This window comes from Hyalella azteca, unplaced genomic scaffold (genome assembly GCF_000764305.2).
Source record: "Hyalella azteca isolate HAZT.00-mixed unplaced genomic scaffold, Hazt_2.0.2 contig11923, whole genome shotgun sequence".
NCBI classification, from domain to species: domain Eukaryota; kingdom Metazoa; phylum Arthropoda; class Malacostraca; order Amphipoda; family Hyalellidae; genus Hyalella; species Hyalella azteca.
Window position 1 is genome coordinate 124,711 of NW_025941897.1, and position 25,468 is coordinate 150,178.

The 25,468-nt window shown below is 38.2% G+C and overlaps 1 protein-coding gene across 1 annotated transcript in view; it reads left to right on the top strand.

Annotated features, from left to right (window-relative positions):
- Positions 1-9,209: 9,209 nt before the first annotated feature.
- LOC108678881 (phospholipid-transporting ATPase ABCA3-like) overlaps positions 9,210-25,468 on the top strand; it is a 41,529-nt gene continuing 25,270 nt past the window's right edge. Inside the window, exons 1-9 of the mRNA XM_047883071.1 lie at positions 9,210-9,741; positions 13,394-13,429; positions 18,727-18,843; positions 19,776-19,918; positions 20,772-20,851; positions 21,407-21,496; positions 22,027-22,116; positions 24,130-24,296; positions 24,481-24,628. Coding sequence (XP_047739027.1) covers positions 9,688-9,741; positions 13,394-13,429; positions 18,727-18,843; positions 19,776-19,918; positions 20,772-20,851; positions 21,407-21,496; positions 22,027-22,116; positions 24,130-24,296; positions 24,481-24,628 — 925 coding nt within the window. The 5' untranslated portion in view covers positions 9,210-9,687. The remainder of the gene's footprint in view (positions 9,742-13,393; positions 13,430-18,726; positions 18,844-19,775; positions 19,919-20,771; positions 20,852-21,406; positions 21,497-22,026; positions 22,117-24,129; positions 24,297-24,480; positions 24,629-25,468) is intronic.

Sequence of the window (25,468 nt, forward strand, 5' to 3'; positions counted from 1 at the left end):
AGCCTTGGTCCACTTTTCACAAATGAATAATCTTATTCAAATAAATCTTCATATCAGTAAGACATTGAAAGAAATTGGCCCAGCTCTGGACGAGTATTTATAGCCAGCGACATCACGCAACTGATGAATATTAACACACATAAAAAACTTGAGGGGTTATATATATTATTAAAATTATGACACATTTTCTGCACGTTGCACTGATACGCCTTTAATCGTTACGAACTGAGTCGAGATGACCCACACGGGGCCAACATTTTGGACAAAATCTCGCTCATTTCACTGAGTATATCATTCTCTTTCATTTGGCTTTGAAACATTGCGCCCTGCAGGGACAGGCTCTCAGGTCCTTGACCCCGAAGATATTCTCACCAGGTTTTACTCGGCATAGACTGCGTGACTTGCATCACTAATATAGCCAGTACTTTGACAGTGTTTCAGAAATGTCAAATTAGTGCATAATGTATCAGGAAAAAATTTCATGAGCTTCGTGGTCAATTTTGCAAAACATAAAAAATGTGATCAGAATAAATACGCATCTGATGGAAACAAGGTCGTTTGAAATTGTTCTTTATGGACTGTGAAGTCCTGATGAACTGTGTAGTATTGACTATTAATGCGTATTTATTTCAGGATTCGAATTCTCAGGGCAATAAGCACTTTCTTTGTTATTGGACAGCAGCATGTGTAACTAAAGTGGATGGTGTTTTTAAATCCACATTATATCTCTCTTAATATTAGGCACGACATATTTCATATAACAAGCTATCTAGGTGAATAATTTTTTAAACCTAATTTTTTAAACAATTTAAATATGACAATTATAGCACAAGCTAAAAATGCAAAAATTACTGAATCGGTCATATGAAAAAGATTATCGAGAAAATGCCAAGGAAATGTATTATGTATTACAATAAATTAAATATGCACCTACGTATTAAAATCACTGTATAAGCGATAACAACCTAGGAGATGCTTAGGAAACCTCTAACGGAAATACTCAGTTTAAGTGCACGTGCACTTAAACTCATGGTGGTGTGTCATGACGATATCAGGCTAGCATATAATGTGCACCTTCCGCCGGCCATGACACTGTACATAGTGAACTTGTTACATTTATAATGAAGGATGATAGGTCTTTTTTTTAACTGACATTGTGCAATGTGCATAGCGAACTTGTTACATTTATAACGTTCGAAGATAACATCACTGAAGTTCGGTTGCTGACTTGATTTTAAAAAATGAGACAATTGAGGCAATGTTTTTTAACGAATAATCTTCAGATAAGCTGCGGCTGAGCCGAAGAAAGAATTAGATTACATTTGTGCGTACATGGAAGCTCATATCCAGTCGAATATAGGAACGAAATATAATAATTTATCGTCTACGCCCTACGGCATGCCAAGTAATTATGGGGATTTACTTGTCGCGTTGCGAAAAGCCTTGAACCACCGTCACGAAAGTAATGTATAAAAATATGATTATCTGGCAAGAATTTCGGCCGTACAAAAAGGAGGAAACGCTTACCATGTAAAGACCTGACTAGAAATCTTATGCTGTATCGTGCAATTGAATATTGTGAGCAGACAACTTTATCTTATCTCTTGAGTAACAATTTATTTGAGAAGAATTTTCGCTTTTGAATTCGACACGTGTTGTTAATATCTGAATATATCAATATGCATTGACGATTTTATATCCTCGTGAAAATGTGTGGAGGATGGATTTTCCATGAAAAAAACTATATTATCCGACTAACCTAAGTACTTTGTGAATAATCATCCTTCACTGTGCTGAACACATATAATTTAGAATAGGTTCGAAAATTCAATTAAAACCGACTGCTAAAGCCGGCGGCAACTGGCAACTTAACAGCGTTGCCAACTGGTATATTTTCAAACCAGATTTCACATTTAGGTGTCTGGTATGGATATTTTGATTAGGCTAAAATCTGGTATATTTCTGGTATGTTCAGAAACTTCAAGAGTCTGACTGGAATAAACACAATATTTGCTCAATTTCACTTGTTCATCGAGCAAAATATCGTGTTTTTGTGTTTTTAGTTGTCATTTGAGAAATTTTGTTATAAAATCCGCTTTTTGCGGAAATTATACGTCCAAACTATTGCCGAACTGAGCCTCTATCGGCGGTCCACGGGAGGAAACTAAGTCAATTTTGAAATCTAAGCACACTGGCATGACTGAATTTTTTTCTTTTTCATTTCGAATTTTCCCTTATTTCCTTGCTGAATTGGATTAAACTAAGACGTATCATCAAAATCCTTTGCAATAAAGCATAACTGAGTGGTACTTTTAGCGAGCTGCAGTTTTAACAGCATATGGTACGTATTATAGAGAGTTTGTTTTACAAATTTTAAAGTAAAATACATTAATAGTTAAGCTTAGAAATGCCCAATAGAAAACTTTGATCGTAAGCCATTTAGGATATTGTGATAGTAAACTATAAAAAATAGGTATGAAAATAACCTTATAGAGGAATGAGTCAACAGAATTTGTATGTATGATACACTATAATATGCTAGCAAATGTTCCAGTCAAATAAAACAGGTAGGAATTGATAACAAAAATGGCAGTTAAATCCCAGTAGTAACATGTCCTTTAAAATTATGTAAATTAATTGCAAATAGTTCACATCTGATGTTAGAATTTCTCCTAGGCAAGCAGTAGGCCATGTTACTTAGAGAAAGTGGCAGAATGTTATATGAAACAAAGGGAAAAAAGTGAAATATGTTCAATTTTACTAATTTCATGTCGAGCCAAGCAGTGTGAAAAGGAAACAAATGACTTTCCTTGTTCAAACCAACTTTTCTGACGAATAAATTCATTAAATTCGGATATATTAATCTGTTATTGACAAGAAAATTTGTTGGTATATTTCTGGTATGTTTCGCTTGGCAATCTGGTATACTCGACGAGAAAAAAGTTAAAAACGCTGCAACTCTCGTCTCAACTCTCAATCAGCGTTGCCAGATGGTATATTTCTATACCAGATTTCACAAATCTGGTATTTTCAGAAGGTGTCTGGTATGAACATTTTAGATCTGGTATATTTGCCTAAATCTGGTATTTTCTGACTTACTGCAAATTTACTGCATTAAGTTCCACCTCTGAAGTTTGAATTTCCTCCAACGTAGGCGTGGATTATATAGATTACCATCAGAGTGGCGCGACTAGAGGTTTGCCGCCATTTTTGGAACCGCAAGTTTACCGCTTGATAAAATAACCCCAATAACAAAAGTGCTTAGTGCAATATGAGCATGAGAGTGATGATCCTCGATTGATTACTGATCAGTGATGAACTGATGATATGGCCTAGGACGAGTGAGGATGTCGAACCGATCTCTGCGACGCTAGCTCCACCATTTTTGTTTGGTGGTTTTGAATTCTAGAGTGCCACTTATTGGAGTGCCGCTTGAATTCTGGGGTACCATTCAATATTTCACTGATCTTGACAATTATCATCCATTCATAGAACTGGCTGCCTACTGCATCACTTGTCTACTTTGATCTGTCTCCAAAGCATTCGTGGTGCAAGTGTTTTCACAAGTCACCTCTGTGAAAAACAAGCAACGGAATAAAATTTCAACTACGGTACTGGCGTCCCTTATTCGGACCAAAAGCTATCTGCTCAACCGCAGCAAGTGGCCACACCCGAAATGTTAGATTAGTGCAATATGCAAGCATGTACGAAAATAAGCAAAATGAAGATGACCTGTTTCCGTGGCTTGCTCATGTTGAGCGAAGAGGAAAAAGTGTCAATGTAATCTAACACAGGAAAAGAAAAGTGTCAAAATGTTCCAAATAAACAGAGGGGAAAAATATATAACGTGTTCAATTTGGCTAATTATCGTCAAGCCAGATAACTGCACAGTACATAAGATATTTTTTTCTAACCAACGTTTCTGACGAATAGATTTATTAAATTTGGAGGTATTAGTCTGTTTTTGAACGATAGAATTTCTGGTATATTTCTGGTATTTTGAGCTAGGCAATCTGGTATTCTCGCCAAGAAAAAACCTGGCAACACTGCTCTCAATCTGTCATTCAGTGCAGTGTCAGCCTTCAGTGTGGGTGGTTGTGTCACATCTCGGAGAAAATGTTTACCCTCGCGTCTGCAGAACCGTGACTGCCATTACTACGAAACTTGTCGTTCACTGTGCAACAAATTATGGTAATATCGACTTGGGCAGAAACTGAAAACTGTGTAGAACGAAGCTTTGTGAAAATTGCCATAGGAATAGAGTGATTAAATCGTCTGCTGCTACTAATTTCCGTTCATAACCATTTCTGGTCTTGCAATCGAAGAAAACTTTTCCATACGATGTCACGTTGCTTTATGATCTTATCGTAGCTCTTGCTTAACAATATGCGTGTATTAATTGTTAAATTTGGAAAAGGTTGAAGATTTCTGTTCCTAGGAAGAAGTGTTATATCATTATGTAATGCAGACGTACCCTCTGCGAGTCTGCGTTGTTACTGTTTTGGTTGTTCAGTTGTTGGCTCAGTGAAATCATAGACTAACAGAAGTCGAATGTCAGCTAACGCAACGGTACTTCAAGGAAAATTGTGACTTAGCTTCATGTATTGAATTATGATTATACTAATATTGAAAGCTGCAACGCCATAAATTCGAGTTTTTTTACAACTGTGAAGTGTGAGCAAATTTGAACTCATTTTATCATCTAGCTGACAGAGCCGATCATATTCATGTTAACCATCACATAATCACCGGGACCGTTCTATCTAGAACTGGCAAAACGGTTGGGTCAACTTAGATTTCAAATCGAAATTCACAGAAGGAATTGGAACAAAACTATATCTGTTCTGAATTAAATCATTGAGAAAAAGATCTTTCATATAATATAGTTTTTGAGGTCCAAACAAATCAGTGAAACGAATACGAAATAAAATGTTGTCGCTCGTTTTATCTCGTCATGAAGCTGTCTAGGACTTATCCTATTATCCTATATGTAAACCTTTAGCACTTTGCTTTAGCAATCGTGAGTCATGATAATCCTATTTCTTTGTACTGACTTTCAAAAATGAATTAATTATTACCTCCGTGTTACGTTCTCTTCCATGTCATATTGTCATTTGTATATTTTCATATGAATCGTGATTCATGAATTGTAAATCCTTCGTGCAACTTATAAACAATGTATGGTGTGTTCAGCATGATGTATAAATGAAGAGATACAACAATAAATAAAATGATTTATGGTATTATTTTACTAGCATAGCCCTTTTTTTACTTGGAGGTAGTAGTATTGGTGTTCAACATAGTTTTTTTTAAAGCAAACAATATTTTCTGTAGATAACTTTTTTGTTTACGAACGTATTTGCAGGAATTAATTTAGAAAAAGGTTGACAACTTTATGTAGATATAGTAGCAGCCAAACACGCTCACGTTCCACTGCATCATGCGTTGATCATACATCGATTTCCTTAGCATACATCAATACGTAATTACTGTCAATGATACACGGGTCGCCGCTCTGCATATACTCGTCACACGTCAATACAAACCGATAATGCTGGACACAACTAAGATTTGTAAGATTACACTACAACAGAATAACTATATACAGAGCTGTTTCCAAAACACTAGAAAGTCGTTGTTCAGTTCTGTTTAGAAAATAGATCGTTTTTATTGAATGCTGGCGACGTAGCTGCTGTGGCGACTTATGCGGCATTGACGTTGGTATGGTCACATAGATGGACGTTGAGAGCCAACGGCGCATGATGAACGCTTGTTAACTTGGTGTTACTGGGCGCGTATGAGCTACTGTTTAGAAGCTCGACCTTTCTTCATTAGATCTATGGTAACATGAATTATTATAGATCTAGTTTAATCTATATCGCTGCCCATACTAGAAGAAATTAACGAATCAATGTTATTCGACCACATGATGTTCATGATGATATTGTACAAATTAGTTTGAGTTAAGCGCGACTGCTTCTGCACTACAGGTTTTCTGTATGCCAGGCTAGCCGGCGTCTTTCAACGCGTCGAAGTTTTAGGCAAGCCAGTCCTGTAGCAATCGATGATTGTTCGTGCGTCGTTGTTTGGCATAGTTTTGCAACAAAGCTCGTTGACAAAGGGAAATATTCCAGCCTGAGAGTTCTTTTTACTGTCGCAATGATAGGCATTAGCGTATGATTCTCATTACGTACGAGTCAAACCTCGTTTAGTGAGATATGATTTGAATTTGATGGATATCAAGTTCAACATGAGAACATTTAAGAAAATTTAATGAGGGTTGAGAATATCTTTAGTATCGTGTTAAACACGTTGTTGTGATGACTTGTTTCACTTCGTGAAAAATTTCATACTTTTCATTAAAATGTTAGTTTACGTAGGTACGCTATAATATGTCAAATATAACCGACTCTTCTGCTGTGAAAGTATTAAAGTATTTAGAGCTTTCGTCTCTTTCGAGAACTTGACCAATGAGAACTTGTGTTACTGGAACTTGACCTCTGGGAACTTGCATTACGGGAACTTGACCTCTGGGAACTTGCATTACGGGAACTTGACCTCTGGGAACTTGCATTACGGGAACTTGACCTCTGGGAACTTGCATTACGGGAACTTGAACTCTGGGAACTTGCATTACGGGAACTTGACCTCTGGGAACTTGCATTACGGGAACTTGACCTCTGGGAACTTGCATTACGGGAACTTGAACTCGGGGAACTAGCGTTACGGGAACTTGAACTCTTACTTTCACCTTTCGCCCGATCCTGGCCAGAGATCATGGCGGAGAAAGTCGTCATTGGCAAGCTCTCTATTATGCAACACTCTACGTGTTAGCTCAACTTAATTAGACGATACAAATTTAGTTAAGTTTTTGTCCGTAGTGCTAGATATTCATCGAGCAGATCTGAAATTATTGAATCATTTCTGATCCTATGCGGCGTTTTGCTACACACGAGTCGCTGCTTAGTTCTGGAGTCAAGTTTTCCCTTCTCCGAGTTAGAAAGCTCTAAATTTGCAAAAAAAAACTCAGCATGCAACATCAAATTGATCGTGCACTCGATGTTTTTTCACTTACCGCCCGAAGCTAGCAGTAAAAATCTTGTATTTTTAGGGTCTTCATTTTTCTCGTTTTTGATGACAATTTCCACTTTTTTACCCTTTAAGTGATAGATTATAGATGGCTCCGTACGTAACCACGCTGCTCTCCAGCGTGGATTGACTCATTCTATTAATATGTTCATTTCGTAGTACCGATTCAATCGCAGTACCGATTCATTTATTGAGCGTACCTTTTGTACAGTTTGAAGCCTTAGACATTCTGATGAAATTCGCGTGATGCCAAATTATACAAAACTGCACTGAATTTGTATTTGACCATATTTATACATCTTGTTAGCAATCCAATTGTTCTGAACTAATCTCTTCAAAAGGTGGGTTTTGATTTCAGGACACTACCCTGTCTGGTTTTGTTAAAATACTGGTTTGGTCTTTACATTTTGTCTTTTTGGTTTGGGCAATTGAGTTCACAGTTACAGTCAAACCATTAACCGGTCGTTTTGTAAAGAATAAATGATGCCATTTCTGTGTCAGCACGTAAGAAACAGCTTTATAAAACATACGTTGTTATTGCTATATCGTTGTTATACAGTTGTTCATCCTTTGCACGATCGAACCAGTGCCAAAATAACAGGTATAATTTCTATTTCTAATGAAAACGTACTTGCCTTGGAAGCGTTAATTGGACAAAATCTCAGAAATTTCATGCCTTATTCAAAAACCTAATCACTATCGAGCGTGTGAAAATATCATCCATCTGCTAAAATAATTAAGAATAATATAAGTGATTTGTGACCTCTCATCACGACTGTGTGGCCTGATGATGACCTATAAGACTCACGTATACGACCGTCGTGCTGGTGATCGGTCATCTTGATTTCATATTCAGAATTTTGTTGTTCATCTTCAATGATTTTTACATTTCTCCACCCCTGATAACTGCATTTAATTGCTGATCTTTAATATAATATCTTGTGCACTCTTCCGTCCGGTTTTCAATCATTCATACAAGTCTTCCCATTCATCAATAAAAACTTGTTTCTTGGATAGCAGCTCCATGCCCGATCATTTTGATTTATTTCTTAGCTCTTATATAATTATCTGCCTTTGCGTGGTTGACATCGTTACACTCAAAGAAATAAGTGAAATTATCCAATTAGTGATGCACTCTTTGCCCCTGTGTGGCTCATACTGACTCAGTTTTGCCCGGCTAAAGGGCGTTTCATTGCTAAAGCCGATATCTGCATGCTCGAGCGTGGGTTGTAAAGTGAGTAACTGCTTGGAAAATATGACTCGTCCATGTTATCTTACCGTAGTTGTGGTAATTGATTGGTAAATTGTGGTAAATTTTGTTGTGGTAATTGATAGTTTCTACCACAAAATTGTCGTAGTTGCTTGTAATTGACGAACATTCTGATATTGAATCACGTTCTTCAGTAAAAACATGTATGTATAACGCGTGAGTTGCGCGGTAGTATGTACATCCTGTGCTTGCGTGACAAGCCTGCATGGCCGCGGCCACCCTCATTGGGGCTTGTTGCTGTGACTATATAGAGCTTGCTGCTTCCGTACAGCCTCAAGGTTACTTGCATTATCTTACCTGCTATACCTCTATGTTCCTATTTATTCTAACGTTTACACAAATAATCGATTTTAAATGTCGATTTTATCGGAAGAATTTGACGAAAATCAACGAAATAAAATACAATTTTACTGTCTACTTGAGGTTATTTGACCTTGGCAGTGGCCGGAACCGTGACGGCGTCCTGGTAATTCCGACTCCAGTAATTGTCACTTTTATGTTGCTCGCTGCAGACAGTTTTATGCTTGCTTTAGGTCTCTGTTTGCTGTTTCTCTAAAATTCGTTTGTATCCTTAGTATGTGTTTTGGGCGTTGTAGTCCCAGGCCACATTGTTGCACCGTATATGTCGCATTCGTTTGTTTCTCATACGATCATTCTCTTAGTTGAAGTCACGAATCAGTGCAAAAATAGCAGAAATAATTTCTATTTCCAATGTTTCTAAGAATCAAGATTACGTTCCATGACTACAAAACTTTTCGTGATTGAACTGAGCTGGCGTATAAATATACTGTAGTTCATAGCTGAAAAAGACAGATTTATAAATCTGTTTCCTCCTTCTCTTTGAACAGAGTTATTGCACTGAAATTCCTCTCTAAAAATTGAGGCTGTTCATCAGTGATCCATGAATTCAACGAAAAGTACAAAGTTTATTAAAAGCTTTTCCGTCTTGGGCGATACCCTGCAATAATTAGTGTTGATATAACAATGTGTCTCGGTGACATCTCAAAGTCACGCGCCTTTATATTAGATACTTTGTTATTTTGGAATCTATGTACCGTGAGTGAAATTAGTAGTTGATGTGATGTGTAACTAGGAATCAAATTAAAAAGTGTTAGTTTGGGTTAAGACATGATGAATTGAAAAAGTGATGCTAGTATATATAGCATAGCTTTAATCAACGGAAGAGGTCATCGCCCATCTATCCTATCTAATTTAATTTTAAAGACGACATTCAAGTATCCAGAAGTGGGCTGCTACGTTCGAATGCGAGACCGGAAAAGACTTTGATCTCGCATCTCTTGAAGCGTGCACTTGAAGAGCGCAGGACGATGCTGGCGACCGTGGTGCAGCCCTTGAGGGGTGCTGCTGCCAGTGGCAGTAAGGTGAGTAGTTGTGACTCTCTTGTAGCGTTAAAAATAATAAATAATAATAATTTTGGGACCTACAACGTTTCCGATTACTTCAGTACACCAAGTTAACATTTTCGGTATCATAATATCGACACTTTCATTAGCTTAAAGATCAGTTCATTACCGTATCCCTATACTGAGAAGCAAATTATTCCTTCAAATTATCCATCCTCTCCCTGACCAATTTTGTCTTTCAATTCGTAAAGTTGAATTCGATTTGTGATCGGTTGTATGCACACATATGGTCGAGACTTTCAGCGTTTCATATATATATTCTATCTATTCAACTATAATATTAATCGTGTATATATCACAGCATTAGTTTATTGAAATCGTAAATTAACAAATGATTTCAATCCAAGACAAATTTCGAGTGAATTAACTATAATAATCTCTCGAAAACGTTGCTATTACCAGTTTTATTGTCAGTTTCATTTCGCTGTTGTCATCCTAGCATCATAAATTTATTCTTTCCTCTTTTATGCCTTGCCAGCTCAACTTGATTATTTTATGGTGCTCGCTTGAACGAAGTATTTTGTTTGATGTTAGTCTTTTTGTAATCGTATACTGATGATTAGTGTACCTAGTTGCAGTAGTTGGGCAAAAGCTGTTCTTTATACAAGTTTCATTGAAGACCGGAGAGTCTCTATTTGGCGAATCAGGCTTTTTGTGGGATTGGAAAGTTCAAATATTAGGTTTCCAAGAAACATTTTATTAAAATTTACGGTGTTTCAAATATGCAATATTCATTAAAAAGTAGGCGAAAACTTATTTAAAACGCTTAAAATTGGAATTAGAAAATTACATAAGTACAACCAATTGTATCTTAGATACGGTTCAAAATCGTAACTAAAATTATTCCCATAATAATTTCAACGTCTTGACAAATGCGGTGGTTTGCAAATTGATAGCTGCTGGAGACTCGTCCTTTATGATCATAAGAGCCTCTGCTGTCGCATCATGTCTTGTAGTATAGTATCGGAGCACCGCATGACGATGCTGGTGCAGGCTTAGAACGTGGCACGGGTGATGGTCTCGTGGACCTCAGCTTATGATTCTTTGGCCATCCTGTTTGCAGATGGCATGCGAGTCTGCAGCTCAATGTCATGATGTAATTTGGTCAAACCGATGTAATTTACATTTGGAGAAGTCTGCAGCTTTCTTTCAAGCAGGAAAATTTGTAAATAACATTGGTTTCTTGCAGCGGTCCGGATATTTTACATGGATTATTTGGCATGATTAATAATAATAATAATAATAATAATAATAATAATAATAATAGCGGTTCCAGCGTTTATTAGGCCGTAGGCCTGTCGCCGATTCTTAACATCGCAGAACATCTTGATGTGGTTTCGAACACGCAACTCACTGCTACAATTCTGCTTTGCTTAATTAACCGCCCGGCCTTATTGCCGATTCTGACCAGAAACTGGCGCACAGAGCTGGGATCGAACCCGCGCCTCTGTGCTCCAATCTTGGTAGTACTCTGAATTGTAACCACTGGGCCACGCTGCCCTGATCTTTTTGATTCTGTAGTAAATCAGGGGTTTGAATTGGTCAGTCGTTGTTGTGCAGCTTTGTGTTATTTTGCACAATTAACATGCGGACTCGTTCGTCTGCCCCTATAACCGCTGTTCATATCTGGTTTCGATAGTAAATTCTCGTGACGCTATTTATCGTTTGATGCGAATTTATCTGTTTGATTTTGACGTGCTGGACAATTTGAAACTTCGGTGTCGATAGTTTTGCTTGCATAACCGTTGTTTACAGGAATGGATGAACGAGTGGATGAACAGGTCACGAGTGGATGAACAGGTTTTGTACGCTCGATGTATCAGGACACGTATGGTGCTGATTTTTTAGCGCTGCGGGCACGCACTTTCTTCATTTAGGATCTCTCCAATTAACGTCTGTAGGTTTCCGGCAAACTTTAGTGACGAACGAATTATTGTTATCCTGCAGCAGTATAGCAAAGAAAGATAAAGTGGGATTTTGTCCAAATTCGGAAGTGAACGTTAAAAAATCGAATCCTAAAAATCAGACGCAGCCTCGTCAGGTGATCTTTGTCCTGAACGATGACGTCAACATATCCAAAACAAAGGTCAGGCTTGATCTGTGCATCTAACAGCACTCGGCTTTTGAGTTCGCACATTTAGAATTCGGCGAATGTTAGACCGAGTGGACTGCCCATGGCTGCACCGTTAATTTTCTGCTAAATTTTGTTGTCTGGGGTCGTGCAGAAAGGCGATTGTGAAGTACAGAGGCGGAGGAGATCTAGTCGAATGTTTTTAGGGATTGATGGAGCCGGCAAACTTTTGATTGAGTAGACATGCTTCGCTATTTTTCCCAAGGTTTCTTCGGTTGGGACGTTCGTAAATGCTTTCGACGTCAAGTGAAGCCATAATACCAGATGGGCGCCGATCGCGTATAGCGTAGAATATCCAAGAAATCTCCAGATTTAAGCGAAAATTTCTTAGGGATGTACTGTTTTATTAGAGCATCCAACTGCTGGGTTGTCTGATGCGTTTATGGGTGGGAGCGGGTTGTTCTCTATATGCTTTTGAACATTTCCTTAGAGGTAACCTGTTGAAAACTTCCCAACGATTGGGGTTAGTTTTCTTGAGCCGTCGACTCATTTAGCTGTATCTATTAACTCTTTAGTTCTTTGATGCTGTTCTGTAGGGTCTCGTCTTTAGAATCACTCGATGCGAATTCATTAATTTTCGAAATAAACCTAGTTTTATCTAAAATAGAAAAGATGTTGCTTGTATCAGCTTTTCTTATTGCGATTTGGTCGATATCTCTGAGTTGTTTTGCTGCCAGGTGTAGAGCTGGAGTTAGAACTGATAAGGTCGAAAAGCCTTTCTTTTTGGTGGCTTCAGCTCTTAACAGGCCTTTTAAGTCGGGGTTAATGTTAATTTTACAGTTGTTTTTGAGTTTCAAAAGAGAATCAATCAAACAATTAGAGTTTGAATTTCGTCTTACTTTTGCTGAATTTGGACATAAGATGGCAATTCAGTCCGAGATTTAAAAATTTCTTTTGGTCGATCCTTGCTCAAAGTGGTAGATCGAAGATATTCATTAGCACCTACTTGATAATGAATAGTGACTATTCGAAAGGTCGTAAATTCTAATAAAACGTCTCTGGGAAAGCTTATATTTGAACTTTCCAATACCACAAAAAGTTATTCGCCAAATAGAGGGGAACAATGAAAAAATCGTCAATAAAATCTACTCTCTTGTCTTCATTGAAACTTGTATTAAAGAACAGTTTCTGCCTAACAGCACAAATATCCCGTTTGTGGTTATTTAACGCCTGTAGAGAATTTTTCGTTCAGTTACACATGTGAAATTATATTCCTTGTCGTTGATTCATTTCCGATTTGTTTGTTTTTTTTCATTGATGTTCGTTTATATGCTTGATGCTTCAATTAATTTATTCAAGCTTTCACTTCACTCGTTGTGCGTTGTGTTTTGATGTTTTAACTTTTATCAATTAAATTACATTTTAATGTTAAAGATTGCGTACTGTAGCATATATTTATAGTATTTGTTTGTTGCTTAAGATGAACTTCAATTTTTAATTCAATGTTTTGTTCACATTTGTGTTCTCCACGACGCACAGCCGCCTAGGATCGTTCCCTCGTCTGCTCCCGGTAAGGTAAGAACAAGCATCAACACATCATTATACCAATGTTCTCAAAACATAAGCATGCAGCAGAATTTAAAATTCTTAGAGCGGAACAAGAACATTTAAACAGTAAATTTAACAAATTCAATTTACTGCTTAAATGTTCTTGTTTCGCTCTAAGAATTTTCAACTCTGCTGCATGCTTATGTTTTGATTTGGAATGAGTCGGTATTCTTGGATCATGTAACAGGTTTAAATTTAAGTTTTCCATCAACAATGCTTCCAACATTTTTCAAATACGTTAATTTTTTATTGTTTCCCTATTGCGGCTTATTAGGTCTCTTCACTGCATGTATATATAGGCTTAGTATACGTACAAGAATATGCGACAATGATAGAATATTCAGAAATGCTGAAGCGGATACACTTGACGTGGGCTATTATAGGGATATGAAGCTGAATGCGTAGGACATTATGCAACACGTGACCTCGATCACAACCTCTGGAAACGAGCTCCATGTTTTGCGTGCCACAAGAAGCCTTATTGTGTTCTCTTCATCGTGACGCAAGCTCAATCGCCGAATAAATGTAACGCCGGAGTAGATGTATTTTTGAAAATTCATTCCCAAGTAAAAATTAAGGGTGGCGCATCGATGATTATAGGTGGCGATGGTAGATTGCAGGTGGCGTAACGGTGGGTGGCCAGATCTACCAAAAATCGACAATAAAACTCCAATAAATCGAGAGGGTGGCGAGATAAGTGGAGTCTACGTCTTTCCTACGAAAAAAATTAAACATTAGGCTGCCGAAAAATAGTGACACGAAGTGATGAAGGCATTTCACGCCTGACTTTTCAAAATCATCGAGTGATAATTCGTTAAAACACACCAAGAATATACTTGAAAATATTTCGAATCGAGCTGCTGTTAAAATTGGTGTAATGTTCACATTATGAAACTTCGATACTCATCAAGCATTTTCCTGTAGCCTTTGCTCTGAGCTGAACCATCGTTCGTTATGGATAAACGAAGTATCTTTCAGCGGCTGTTTTCTCGATTATAACGAATATAAAATGGCGAATGGAACCATCTAATCATCACTGTGGGAGATTTAACTTCTATCATTCGATGAAATTAATATTTTCAATACTTCAGTTAAATCTTTTAAAATTACTCGACTGCATATCCTCTCCGATGGCGCAACGGTAGAGGGTCTGCTTCGCGTGCGGGAGATCGGAGTTCGAATCCTGCAGGCTGGGACTTTCTTCAAGTCGATTACTCACGAGGTATGTGTATGGTACTCTGATAATTTGATCCTGTTACATGTCTGACATTGTTACTTGTACTGCCAGGGTGTATATTCATACGTAGTCCTCAGAATATGGTTGTCTGGAGCAATGTCAGTAAATGTAAATGCATCATATGTGAAGCTAAATGAAAAATTTTTATCGACTTCATTTTAAAGGTGGCCATCGGTGGCTCATCGATGCGCCACCGGTGCCAATGGGCAGTTATTGGTGGAAGAAGGGTTATTCGAGTAGGGTGGCCATAGGCAGGTTATAGGTGGAACATAGGCCGGACACGCCATCGATGCCGCATCGATGCGCCATCGGTGCTCCACCTATAATTTCCACCTGTAGCCACTGATAATCATCGATGCGCCACCTTAAATTTTTATTTGGGTTGTTGTTGACGCGCATAATTTACACTTGTCATCATCCATAATAGTATTAGAAAAAGACTATTACCTTTTAAGGTAGATTTGGCCTTTCTTGTAAATGTTTGAGCGGCTTCAAGTAATTAAACGAATGTCATTTAAGCATGCAAAGAATGAAAAAATTTTCAGACACGGATTCAAGTTGAAAAATTGATTGTTTCAGCTGTGGATTAAATATGTATTGAATTTATTTCAAATTAATTTCGCTATATTCATTGCACTCAGTTGACTAAGAAAATCAATTTGGCTACTTCCTTTCACTACCGTATATCTGTCAGCGGATCATTCGCAATATGGGATCTCAAGCTAGTATGGGAAATCTTTTCGCTCGATTCACGTTAATAGCGCGTGATACACGCAAAGAAACTCTGATACGTATAATATTTATTGCTAAATTGCTTCACGTGAGCATGCATACATCCGAGAACAAGCCTATCTGTATATAATTTTCATGGCAGCAATATAATTCTTCGACTCTAATGCCACCTCTGTGTTCGGTGCTGCAAATACATGATGCAATATCTCGTCTAGTGTACCTCAAGATGGCTGATTCATAAACCTTACCACAAAGAGTCATCACATATAAATGGTGAAACCAATGCTGGCTAAATAACGAACATTTGCCCCTTATTTTGCACTTTTACGATCCAGCTTTCGACTTTGAGAAAATTCACAATCGTCGTAGAGCATTCAATAGTCACAAAATATTTTGAGAGTACATCTTTATGTCGGGATGACAAAAGGAGTGCATTCATCCTGGTGGGTGTGTGGGGGCAGTGTTGTGGCGGGTGGCATGACGACAGGAAATGCTGGTAGTGTGAGCACTCAGTTAAATGAATGGATCTCATTGTCCAATTAGTGACACTTTTTTACACACAGCACAAGCACACAAAGGCGACCTAGCACTGACTAGCTATTTTACCGGACCGAACAGTACGAGGTTTATCCACATTAGGTTAAAAAGTACATCGCTATTTGACGAAGTCCCAATCATTTCTTTGAGTGAGGGCTTCGATGCTAGGGTGGCCTTTTTTATAAATTCTCAGAATTTTGGGTTCATAATAAAGTGTCTACATACGAACTCGTGCAGCTGTTGCGTGTCGATTGTTCCGGATCATCATGCTGCATGTTTGTAATCCTGTCTGTCATTTGGATTTATTCTATCATATTATTCGTGATGCATCTATCAATGATGATAGCTTCAACCGTGACTGTATATAATAGACTTCGACTGATGCATGTTGCATGCACAACGATACACATAGCAGGTATAACGTTTTTGCTCTTCTGTAGACTGCAAGCTTCGGACCTGAAGCTCAGTTTACTTATATACACGAGGATTTGGACCTCTAACACAAATATTTATGTCTGTTTCAGATAGCTATTCCTGACCAACACTGTCATGAATTATTTTTCACGAGTGCACTTGCCACATTCGTTACTCGAATATTTATCTACTGTTGATCTTATACGTAGCAATATTTTTTACCTGTAGAGCTGGCGTAGCTTTATCAAAATAATTTTGATAAAGCTACGCCATTTTTTATATTTAATTTTTATATATATTTTTACAAGTTTCTGCTACGAACTGTTCAGTTGCCGCATGTGCCCATGCATGTGACTCTCACAAGGTTCTATTTTTAAACTAACACTCAAGTATTACAATGTTGGATGAGGAGCAAGCACCTCTTATAGTAATGCGATACTCACCTCTCATCTGCTAGACTGCCCGTTGTGTATGTTCGTGTCTATAAGCCACCTTATAAGCGCATTTTCTCATTTACGGAAAAAATGCACTATTGTGCTCGCCAGGTCCGCCTGTCTGTCTGCCCGTCCGTCCGTGACCTCAAGTTTTCGTCGACGAGAAAATGCGCTCTCTGTCACTCACTGAATGCAGTGAGTACTGAGTTATATTTTATATTATAGATAGTACACAGGTGTGCGCACTTCTGCATGGTCGTGTGCTCGTGTTTCTTATTGTGCGCAGTAGGTGCTGAGTGCTCAGTTGTCGTGTGCTCGTTAATATTGCAGTAGGCGTCAATTGACGGCACGCTCTAGCTTCGATTGGAATATCTGCACCTCTTGTATATCGAGGCTTATAGGCTTACCCATCATCGTAATGTAATCTCCTTGAAAAATTGTAGTTTCTGGGAGCGCTGCTACAATTAAAGAAATTTAAGTGACTTCCACGGCAAATATGTTATTTACATTAACCATGATTACTACCGTACTGCAAAGGTGAAGGTTGCGTGTAGACGCGAAACTCATACTAATTGTCACTTAAATTTATACTTTTGTGTTACCGTGTACCGTAAACCTTCTTGAGATTTATGCTTCATAGTTCGTTTCTCAACCTGAATATGTTGAGAAAACGGAATAAATTCGTGTCTAGGTTATTAAAACGAACGCTGTGAACCGTACTCACGAAACTAAGGTTATTGAAAGCATTTATGACTGTCGTGAGTGAAGAGCATATTCGTGTCTGTTCATGAGTGTTGAACAGCGAATCCTGCTTCTATTATTCGATGCAGCCAAGCTCGTATCGATCACATCCAAAATGTCAATGTATAACTTCATTAATTTATTACAACGAAACTATCTTCGTTTTTTTGCACGTTTCCAATTCCACATAAGTTGTCAGCATCGAAATACAAGGAGGCGAGACAAACCCTCCACACAATCATTACCCACAATAAATTGATAAATCGCACTAAAGCTTATTGTTTTACCGCAGTTTGCTGAGCATAAAACAGCTGATAGCACAGACGCATGATTTTTAGTGGAGGATGTCGCTCCTAAAACTCGATTTGTCGTTGGTGTCATTAATTAATCAGCCGTAAATGAACTATGATTTTTCTGATTCATATTCAGGTCTCATGTTTCATCGAGCCACTTTTTGAAGTTTAGGAACGGACAGCTGCTTCATTACACAACGCCTCATGAGCTAGCTAAGAACTGTTGGTATCTCATTACTTGCATGGATGGAGAAATATTTTGTTCTTCAATGTCAGCGTAGAATTTCTAAAAGTTTAAATATAGATTAAACTCCGTAAAATATATATAAACTTTATTTCTCAAGAATAGATGCTTATTTGGAAGCTCATAAATAACATGTCCATGTAGGAAGCACCTCGCTCTGAATCCAAATTCATTTGGTATTGCGGAACTCTATTTTTGATTGACAAATTTGTAGCTCGTAAATAATTTTATCCTTGTGCTGAGATTTTATTATTGTTGTTGCAATAAATCGATATTTTTATGCGTCTATACTGTGCATAACCTTAATTGTAGCTTTGGCGTTGACTTTGAATGAGGCCGTTGATTGTTTCTCAAAAGATTGTTTTAAAAAAACGGTCAAGGTAATGCCAACTGCACGGTAACGAACGTCAATAACAATTTACTTTTGCTGCGAGTTTATCACTAGTACTCGGTTCAGTTCATTGATGTTTTTACCTGACTAATGTTTATTTTCATGCTGCTGTTGGCTTCAATGCTTCTGGTGGCTCTTCAACGCTGCAGGGTTTGCTTTGGTATGCATTATCTTACACATTTTGGCTGTGATGTTGGATGACTAGTATAAAGGGATTACCATTGACTGTTTTGCACGGCAGGGTTGGCAGGGAGCAGACAAGGGCGAGATGGAGCAGACTCGCAGAGGTCTGGCTTCCAGCGGCCGCAAGTTCCTGTTGCTGCTCTGGAAGAATTGGCTGCTGCAGCGCCGCAATGTTGTGAGTCACGCACGCGTCACCTGCTCGTCACGTGTCTAATGTTTTCCGAGTTTCTTTTTGTCGGATAAAATGTGCGGAACATGCTGCTCTTAATGACATAGTTAAATATGCTCTTTTTAAAATATGCTCTTTACGACATAAACTACGACATTTAAATAAAAACATGATAACAATGCTTTTGCGCATTTTTTCGTGAAACAAATTTGTAGAAGTTATTGCGCTCATGTTTTATTTTTTAGCGCTTCCCGAATCTATAAATAAATGAGTTTCGCGAGAAATATTTAATTCTGTTTTTAATAACAATTTGAGTTTATTTATGGCTACAACCTTATTAATCAATCTAAGAATCTTGGGGTTGAAGAAATTGCGATGCCTTGAGAGTCTATTGTAAAAAGGATCAGTAAACAAGAGGGCTTTTGTTTCTTTGTTTGTTTGTTTTCCATAAGTTTAGGCTCATAGAAAAAACAATAAGCATAATCATGTATCTATTTTGATTCACGGGCGGATCTTAAAAACAATTCATTTAATACATCGAGGCCAGACACTTATTGATGGACTCCATTTCCTCTATGCTGGCATAGAGTGTAGGTCTTTTAGCCGCTATCTTAATATATTCTGTCATTAGTTAGTATTCTGTTGCGAGGTAAGTTAATTAATTCTGTTGATCTATATACGCTATAAAAAAGTATATAAGTGTAAGTTGGGAAGGCGCATAGTTGCACTTGCCATACAGTATGATTGCTTTGACCTTCAGTTGTCCAGGCCCATCAAGGCTGTTATTATTGCATCACTGTTATTACTCAGTATGCAGTAAGCTTATAGATACATGGATAAAATCAAATGAAATGCCAAGCAAGTAAATTCATCATATGTTCGTTGAAAACGTTTCGGCAACGAGCTCCATCATCAGTTGAACTAAGTTTATGTTGCAGAAGCAAACATTTGGGGAGCTGGTGCTGCCTATTGTGTTCTGCGTGGTGCTTGTGGTGATACGAGGCCTCGCGCCCTCAGACGTATACCCTCAGCCTACCCTCTTCCCTACATTCTCCCTTGACAAATTACCGGACGACCTCAAGTTAGTATAACAGCATTAATTCCTCATGTTTGATACATATTATCTCTATCATGATATATATTGTTATTATCTATACTCTATAGCGAGCTTATTCGAGGTATCAAGAAAGCTCACTAGAGGATACAATGCTTGTTTTCAAATTAGTCGCGTGCCATAGTGTCATTAGAAATATATCTTTGTTTTTAATTCTGACGCAGTGTTCCCCTTTAGTTGATTTTTGATTTTGGAGTACTCTTGAATTCAATTTTGTTCCTTCTGGTGATAATGCACTGGGTGGTTATCAATATTTATGATTTTTTAGGTAACTACATTTTTGAAAATCTCTTTCGTTTTTCACATATAGAAGTCTGTCGTTTAGCTGCAATTTTGCGAGTTTCCTCGTCATTCATTTACTAAATTCTCGGTGGCTTATCCAGAACAATATGTTATCTCGGTACACAAAATACACCAAGATTGTGTTATTGCATTTTTGTTGTGTAGTTTGTTGCAGCTATGTATTTGGCATAATATTTCCTATCTTTAATCTAGAAAACAACTAAATTAAGTTACAAAATGCCATTTATGCGCGCATTAAGTGGTTTTGATAGCCATGTGCCATGCAGTGACCGCCAATTGGTGCCACTTTACTCTAAAGTCTGGGTCACTGAACTGCATCTTGTGCCATGTAGTTTTCTTGCTGTATTCGCACAATTTCCAGGCCCACTATCTTCTAGTCACTGTTAACATACCCTGTGATATAATAAAATAGCATGTCCATTTCTAAAGGATTTGTGATTAGCTATTAAAACAAAGAGATTTTGATCATATCATGTTAATTATGTTTCAGTATTGTAATTGTGTATTTATATATCAGGCCCCCCACATCGGCCGGGTTCTTCGATGGCGCATTGAAGTCCGTCTTTGGGACGACATCTCGACAACGGCGATCCTTACGTAAGTTTCCAGTAAACAAAGTAACGTAAGTTCCTAGTAAAGAAAGTATCATCAATTTTTTCTCATCGTAAATTCCAGCCATATAGGCAGGAAAGTTGCAACCTTAACGAAGCCAGCACCTGTTTAGAAATTGACTTGGAGGCTACAGTGTACTTAGTCACGTTGAAAGCATTATCAATTGGGCTCCGCAGTGTGACAAGCTGCTTAATTGAATCTTTTCATTTATTTTAGCCCTTACTACCTATCTTGGTATATGTTTATGATGAAAATTTAGCCACCTCTCTATGCAGGGAGTTCTTGCGATACTAACACGTTACACGTGAGGTTAAGTTAAATTTTTGTTCCTGTTGTTAACTTGTTATAAGCGAATAATGTACGACACTTTTTAAATTAAAAATATTTTTATTTATTCCTTCTTCGTTTTCCCGCTTGAGGCTTCTCGTATTTGGTTTCAAGAAATGAAACTATTAATTTAAAGATGTAACATTTAATTCTAGTATTAGATTATATGTTGAGTTTAAAATTCACTAAGCTGACATTGAGGTTTCTGTGTAGGTCCGCTCGATGAGCCTGACTCGCGCCTTCGCCGCGTCAAGCGTCAGTCCCTCGTGGACAACTTGTTGGGGATCTTCGGTTCCAGTGACTGTGAGTAACTCTGAAGTGTGTGTGTCTGTTTTAGTAATTAATCCCACTGGAATGTTCATTTCTTGCAATTATTATACGGACTAATTATAAGTTTATACATGGTCGTACATATGACCACCCTGTAAAGAACTATTCAACTGCAGAAGAAATGAGTCTTGTTAGTGCGGTTGTAAGACAAATGCTTCCATCTCAACAATTTGCCGCACAATGATATTTTATTGCCCACGTTTCATCGGTCGCTTGCTAAGTATATTTGCCATCACAGCAGCAAAAAAGTTAACAGCCGATGTGTTGTACTTGTGTTATATGTATTGCTATTCATGCAGTTACGTAGTTTTCCATGGTTCCAAATATCATATTTAATTACCAAGTATTATATGTCCGGCTTAAATTTTTGAGAATTTACTGATAACAATACTGATAGTCTGTTACTTTATACGATATATCGGTTATAATACTGTTACAGTGTACTGGCCCTAATACAGTTACTGTCTACAGTGTACTGGCCCTAATACAGTTACTGTCTACAGTGTACTGGCCCGTTGCCTACACTCCTAACGACACGGGATGTGAGACCATCATGAGGCTGGCGTCCGACAGACTGTATCCTGACATTGATGGTGCGTTGGTCACTTTTCTCCATCTGTAAGCTGCTTAAATAAGTCGCTAGCAGCTCATAAAGTAACTTTCATAACTCGATTGCCTATCGTGAAGTTTTCCAAGTAAAAATATTTCTCAATGACATATAAGGTTCAATAAAGCATATAGGTAATAAAGTGACACTCCATTGCTTATCGTAAAATTATCCAATTCAAAAATATTTCCAATCCCAGTCTTTAAATGATGGGCATTTTGCTATAAACTTCAACCTTCAAAGCATAGAAGTCAGACCTGGAGACCTGTTCTTTTTAATATTGGCCCGTATGCTAAATAGGGCACTAGCACTACGAAGTAGCACTATGCACTACGAAGTGTCCTGTTGGTATGCTAAATACGTCACAGACACTAAGCACTTCGAAGTAGCTCTACAATGTTTAGTGTCGTTTAGTGTCGCACTACTGATTCGTATGCAAAAAGACTTTGAAGTGCTACTTCGCTGTTGGAGTACTTTATAGTGCCGCACTACGCTATGAGTCTATTGAAGAATGGTAGTTAAGTGCGCAAATAATTAATTATTCCCTAAGTATTTCTCATTCTTTGCAGAAGATTGATGTAAAATGTCTAATTGTGATGGTATATAATGGTACTAGTGAAAATTGTGATGGTGAGCTGAAATTCGCAATGCGTCTGCGTACCTTTCTCATCATATGTATATTCAAAGGCCACGCTTCCCAAAGACATCGAACAAAAGAGAGAAGCATGGAAAGTTCTTGCAGAAGAATTCAAAATGACTCCAGAAAAAAAATTCAAAACATGGTATCAAAAACAAGAAAAGTATTTTCTACTTCTACGCTGTTCATCTGTTTCGCCCAGGAAAATGTCAGCCATAAGAATAATATGTTATTCACTGAAGCGGTACACTTTTTTATATTCATGGCATGTAGTTCCTGAGGTTTTTACGCGATGATGCCTTTGCTGTAAGCCAAACAGATCCATAGCTGACGAAGTAAACAAGGTTAAATATACCGTAGTGTCGTCGTGAAGTGCGGTGTGTAGAACACTTCAGATTTTTGTAGTGTGCGTTATGCTTTTGGCCCTATTTAGCATACCAACCGTAGTGTTCCATGCCGCACTATGGCTTGTAGTGCGTAGTGCTACTTCATAGTGCTAGTGCCCTATTTAGCATACCAACCGTAGTGTTCCATGCCGCACTATGGCTTGTAGTGCGTAGTGCTACTTCATAGTGCTAGTGCCCTATTTAGCTTGACAACCGTACTGTTCCATGTCGCACTATAGTAGGCACTACGGCTTGTAGTGCTACTTCGTAGTGCTAGTGCCCTATTTAGCATACGGGCCATTATAGCATTGGCCCGATATATCTGAACGTGTCTGAGTCAGAATGCTCCTATGAGGTAAACAGGCATGGTGACCTTGCTTTAAATTAGCCTTAATCGTGTAATAATACCTATCTATGCTTTTAATCCTATTGTATCACTGTATAGAGAACGGTTTTGCGTCTGAGGCAGAGTTCGTGAAACAGCAATAATAATCCTGGAAAAATACTATTCACTATTGGTCTCTATATTTTATGGTTATGTGTCTGAGGATGAAATGGTGAAGCAACACTTATAATAATAAAATTCACTAAACGCTTCACAGAGTTCAGATTTACGTCAAAAGGCATGGTGAAGCAATACTAATAATACTACCGTATTCACTACTGGTCTCTACAGTGTACGGGTTTGCGTCGGAGGCTGAGATGGTGAAGTAATACTAATACTATTCACTATTCACGTGTACAGTGTACGGGTTTGTTTCAGAGGCGGAGATGGTGAAGCAATTCTAATACTAACAATAATACTATTCACTATTGGTCTGTACAGTGTACGGGTTTGCGTCGGAGGCTGAGATGGTGAAGCAATACTAATAATAATACTATTCACTATTCACGTGTACAGTGTACGGGTTTGCGTCGGAGGCTGAGATGGTGAAGCAATACTAATAATAATAGTATTCACTATTCTCCTGTATAGTGTACGGGTTTGCGTCTGAGGCGGAGATGGTGAAGCAGCTGACGGCGCTGGCGCTGCCCCACAACACCAGCGTGCCCACAGGGACGCTGACAGGGGACGACTACCTCGCAGGTATCGTCTTCATGCCCGAGTGCCCCAACCCTGAGCAAGTCCCTGCCAGTATTGAAGTGAGTCATGCTTCAATAGAAGTGAGTCAGTTAATATTCATGTAGTTTTACTTTTGTTGAATTACTAGGTACGAGATTAAGAATTGTTACATAGGTAAGAAATTAACTGATCAAATTTTACGTTTTATTTCACTCATCGAAGTATTAACTGATTAACGAAATAATATAAAATTAATCATTTCAGTACAAGATAAGGATGAAAGGATCGCTAAGGAGCGGCAAGAAGCACATGCCGTTTGCCCCGCCGCCGCAGTGGCTGACGGAGCTCGTGTACCCGCTCTTCCAGGTGCCTGGACCGCGGGAGCGAAACTCCAGTCACGGACCCATGCCGGGTGAGCACCGGGCTATTATATTGAACATAGTCGCAAGTTATTAATTTGTTCAGCCTATTACTGATATTTTTTATACTATACTATTACTGAATCAAAAGACACCAATCACATTTGTGAGATCGGCCGCTACGTTTACTAATACTGTTATCTGTACTCAGGCTTCTACGTGAACTTTGGTGACGACCATTGGTGTAGTTTGGGAGAAGTTGTTCTTAAATGTAAGTTTCATTGAAGACCAGAGAATATTTCTTACTGACAATTCCCACGGGACATTTTATTATAATTTACCACGTTTCGAATGCTACTATATTCATTATCAAGTAGAGGCGAAGACTTTTGCAATACTTGAATTTGAAATTTTGAAGGACGTTGGCACAAACATAGTGTACTATATTGGGCGCAGATTGAAAATCAAGGCTTGAATTACGAGAACAGTTTCAACGTCCTTGCTAATCTGGTAGTCGGCAAATTTAAAGCTGGAGACTCACGCTTGATGATGAGAGCCTCAGCTATGACCAGTGTTGTGGCGTCTGGGCATCTCATGACAATGCTGGTTCTGGTCTCCAACATAGCGCGAGTGAGGGTCTCATTATGAGCCTCTCTCATGTGGTTCTTCGGTCCTCCGGTCTAGCGGTGGCATGTTAGGTGGCGGCTCAAAGTCGTGCTGGTCAAACCAATGTAGTTTACATCCAATCTGCATCAATAATACCCTATGTTTGTACTAACGTCATTTAAAATTTTCAAATTCAAGTGTTGGAGAACTCTTTCACTACTTTATAATGAATGTAGTTGCATTTGCAACGTCGAAAATTATAATAAAATGCCCCGTGGAAACCTTAT